The sequence below is a fragment of the Solanum verrucosum genome, unplaced genomic scaffold, assembly GCF_900185275.1.
Source record: "Solanum verrucosum unplaced genomic scaffold, falcon-dt-bn FXZP01000060.1, whole genome shotgun sequence".
NCBI classification, from domain to species: Eukaryota; Viridiplantae; Streptophyta; class Magnoliopsida; order Solanales; family Solanaceae; genus Solanum; species Solanum verrucosum.
In genome coordinates, this window is record NW_026020129.1 from 4,831,852 (window position 1) to 4,836,392 (window position 4,541).

The 4,541-nt window shown below is 31.6% G+C and overlaps 1 protein-coding gene across 1 annotated transcript; it reads right to left on the minus strand.

The window, feature by feature from the left end:
• Positions 1-1,077: 1,077 nt before the first annotated feature.
• Positions 1,078-2,210, minus strand: LOC125827198 (uncharacterized). Its single transcript, XM_049506561.1, has 3 exons — positions 1,561-2,210; positions 1,287-1,459; positions 1,078-1,190 (listed from the first exon to the last, which is right to left on the minus strand). Exons 1-3 carry the CDS (start codon positions 2,164-2,166, stop codon positions 1,079-1,081), a joined length of 891 nt encoding a protein of 296 aa, XP_049362518.1. The 5' UTR covers positions 2,167-2,210; the 3' UTR covers position 1,078.
• Positions 2,211-4,541: the final 2,331 nt, after the last annotated feature.

Sequence of the window (4,541 nt, forward strand, 5' to 3'; positions counted from 1 at the left end):
CAATCACTCTATCTGGCCCAAAATAAGTTTAGCTTTAATGATGATTGTTATGAAAATAAACATTAGCTTTACTATATACATGTTGTGCAACGGTTTATTGTGTTAAAAGAGCAAGTAATTTTGCAATAAAATTGAAAGATGATGGAATTAATTAGGACGTATTTACTGTTAATTAACTAATGTATAAATATCCGCTTACATTGATAAATCACTATATAGTGACTTCAGTTTCAATCCAAAACCTTTTATATCGATCTAGCGCAGCAGCTGATATTTCATCGTCTATACAAACTAAATTGGGAACTTAATTTGCAAGACGATAGTAAAAAAATCATATATTGATCCTAATGATTACTCTATAAATAGATCAATTTATTTAATCAGAACATGAGATCATGTATTAATCATATGATTACTTAATTATTCAAGATATATTCACTAATCATCCAAACTTGACAGATTGTATAACTTGAGGTAGTAATTTCTTTACTTATATATGAATAGTACTAATTTTAACCATTTGTGAGAGGAAGAACTCCTGCATTTTCAAGAAATGAAATATTATATGTATTCTTCATTGAATTTATAGTTCTACCTTCAACTGACTGGCATATTAATTCTGGTTAGTATTAAGCGCCCTTAACTATGTCAAAAGTTGTAGTTTTTCTTAACTTAGTACACTAAACATGTCACAAAAGTTTCTCTTAAAGTTAGTTCATAAATGACATGTTCGATCATGAGTCTGTTAATTCAAAAGAAAAAAACATGAAGATCAAGTTAAAATCAGACTTACAAGAGCACTAATAATACATGTAAAACAAAACTTCAAACTGTAGACACACTCATAATTACCTCCAGTTTAATTTCTTCTCTTTTCACACTCTTCTACAGACTTCTCTCTTCATTTATCAACTAAAATATCGATTTAGTTAATTTAAGTTATACATACTTCCTCTTTTATTAACTTCTTTTTACACATTTTACAAGTACATTAACATAAGTTAATTAGCTCTCTCTCATCTATAATACTAGCTAGCTTCTGTGTAGTACATATTTGTTCCATCTGTTTTCTGCAAAGCTAGTAAGCTGCAACCGTTGATGCTCCGGCTCCTACTGTTTCTCTCTCTTCGTCTTCGTCTTCCTCTCCTTCGGCTTCCCACATGAAGTGTGCATACGATCCCAACACAGTGCTGTTATCACAACAATTAGTTTCATTTCAAATTCTATATCTTAGATCCGTCTTTGATCTATGAAAGAGATTTGTTTCTTATCAAAAAATCATTTACCAGTCATTAGGAGAAGCGTGAACAGCTTGATCAAAGTAAGATTTGGCTCTGTTTTCGTCTCGCTGCGTCTCCCAAACTAATTTTCCATACAGAGAAAGCACTTCTCCGTCCCCAGGACTTGCAAGTATAGCTCTTCCGTAGCATTCTTCAGCCTTCACAAAATCTCTCTCCACCTTCAATTATGTAAATTATTAACAAATCAATACAAAATCTTCTTATATTACAACTTTCAATAAATATAGAAAACATTAAATTACTAAATTACACTACTTACCTCATGCAAATACTTGCCGTAGTTTCTAAGAAGAAGAGAATTCATAGGATCTGAATTCAGCATTTCCTTATAATATGCTCCAATTTTCCTTGGATCTGAGTTTCCGCCGGTTAAACTATCTGCATCGAACTCATCCCTACCGCCAAATTTTCTGTTTTTGGTGGAGCCGATTCCACCGCCGGGAAATCCAGGCTCATCGACAGGAATACTGTTCCTATGCCAGTCTCCGGTGTAACTCCGTCCATCTTCCGTCAAACTCAGTGATCCAATACTTTGCAAAACCTCCAACTCATTCTGTTCAGAACCGCAATCCTCCTCCGGTATTATTGACGATAATGATGTCGATCTAATCTTACTCAACTTTCTAGTTACACTCGAACCTTCAAAACCCGACCCAATCACGTCGGATTCAGATGAAACCCGGCGTATACCGCGACGATTGACTTCCGAATTCAGAGAGATCATAGGAGAAGAACATCCTTTCTTCTTCTTCTCTCCGATAAACACTTTACCAATAGATTCACGAGCGGGAACAGAAACTCTAGGAGAACCGGGAACAACCGCCGGAATTGAGCCGGAACCGGTTCGGAAAAGGACAGTTTTCATACTGAAACAACTCCTTTTTTTTTTTTTTGAACAACTTATATTTATTTGAGTGAGAAAACTTTGAAAAAGTAGAAGGGTCTGACAGTGGTTATATATGTTTACAAGCACCGTTAAATTCGCAGACGGCGTTGAAATGGAGAAACGTTGAGTGATTGACACGTGTGGTGTTAGCACGTGAGAGGGTACAGCAAGAACGGTGGAGCCGGCGACGGAGTGAACTTTTTGTAGGGTAAATTGGAAGCTTCTACACGTGTCATGTAAAAAGCGTGACTATAGTGACTTTGCTAGTTGCCACGTAGACAAAAAATGACAATAAACTAGAGGGACTATTGTTCAATTATTGTACGGAATTTTATATATTTTTTGTATGCCCCTTGATTTAGTTGCCCATGGCAAATTGGGCTGTTGGTTTCTGTACTTCTTTGGATTTTTGCTTTACTTAACTATTGTGTGGTTTGATCAAACAAGACGATTTTCGTACAGTAACAAGATTGTTGCAAATTGGAATGATCATTAGTGTGACAAATTCAATTTAGATCGGAAAGAAAGAAGATCAAAAATTAAGATAGAAGAGTAAGATATTATTTCTAATTATAATTTTTATAGTATTATTTAGATTATTTTAACTCGGCTTAGTCATTTAAAGTGATCAGTAGTCTATTAAATAATTAATTAAATTCATTTATATCAATTTAAATTAATCTAACACGAACATTTGTCATCTGATAATACATACTTCTTTCGTTCTAATTTATGTGGCACTTTTTGGATTTCGAGATTCAAACAAGTCTATCTTTGACCGTAATTTTTTTTTACATATTTTAATTCGTAAATTTTTTATACATATTTTAATTATTTTGAATTGCCTATTAGTGTGATTAATAGTATTTTTTACGTAGTTTACATGTATAAATTTCATTTCAAAAAAATTAAAGATTTCATGCGTAAATTTTCGATCAAACTTAAATTGTTTGACTCTCGAAAAACAAAAAGCGATGTAGTAATAGTTTTTGCTTTTGTGAAGATACAATTTAATTAGAGTGAGTTTAGGCTCCTTCTTAATCACGCAGTGTCCTTTTCACTGTATTTGGATTATAATTGGATCGGTACATCATGGAAAATAATGTCAATTGCGCCAGCGAGAGAAAATTACGTAAATGATCCTTTATATTTAAAGATGGATTCAATAAAATCCCTCAAGTATCGAGTTCATTGTTTTAGTCTTGTATGTTTATAAAAAATTAACATTTTTGGTTTCCGTAAAATATTTGGTGAAAATGGCTGTTAGATTTGACAATAATAATAATAATAATAATAAAATTAGCGGGAAGTCGGAAACTTACCTATAAAAGTACAACTTTTGTAGATTTGTTACTTTTAATTTATTTTGAAATTCTGATAGAGCTTTTTGATGTATAATTTGTGATAGTATATTTTAGAATTTGATAAGATTTTCTTCATATTTATAGTTAAGGCCTGTTATTCATTGTTTTCATCAAATCAAATCGATCGAGTTTAGAAAGTTTATAATGAAAATTAAAAGTGTTAATTTTTAACAAATTTAAAAGAACCAAAACTTACTATTCAATGCATAATTAAAAACCTATTTTGAGCCTACCCTCGAACCTAAGAAAACATTTTTTTTTTCATTTTCTCCACCAACTGCACCATGCTTCAAAATTTTAAATAATTGTTTGACATTTCACTTTCAAAAATGGTATATTAACCATTAAAGTTATATATGGGGATCTGTATATATACTAGATACAGGATTCCGCGCCAGCCGGGACCTAATATATGTTACTTCGTTTGTCTCATTTTACATGAGATAGTTTGACTCAGCACAGAATTTAAGAAAATGAAGACTTTTAAAACTTGTGATCCAAAATGAATGATAAAAATTTGTGTTGCTGTAAATTATTTCATTAAGGGTAAAATAAACATTTTATGGTTAAATTATTACTCCCTTTGTCCCATTTTATGTGAGTTAGTTTGATTCGGCACGAAATTTAAGAAAGAAAGAAAGATTTTTAAAACTTGTGATCCAAAATGAGTGATAAAAATTTGTGTGGCTGTAAATCATTTCAATAAGGGTAAAATAGACATTTTGTAGTTAAATTGTTACTTAATATATAAATATATCATTTTTTTTGGGACTTACTAAAAAGGAAAGTAAGTCACATAAATAAGGACAAAAAGAGTACTTAATATAGAAATGTTTCATTTTTTTGGAGATTATTGTTCAATTATTGTACGGAACTTTATATATTTTTTGTATGCCCCCTGATTTAATTACCCATGGCAAATTAGGCTGTTGGTTTCTTTACTTTGTATTTTTGCTTAACTATTGTGTGGTTTGATCAAACAAGACAATT

Coding starts and splice junctions, on each gene's coding strand:
- LOC125827198 (XM_049506561.1), bottom strand. CDS start 2,166: ATGAAAACTGTCCTTTTCCGAACCGGTTCCGGCTCAATTCCGGCGGTT. Junction 1,460..1,560: donor ACGGCAAGTATTTGCATGAG/GTAAGTAGTGTA, acceptor ACATAATTGAAG/GTGGAGAGAGATTTTGTGAA. Junction 1,191..1,286: donor CACGCTTCTCCTAATGACTG/GTAAATGATTTT, acceptor TTGTGATAACAG/CACTGTGTTGGGATCGTATG.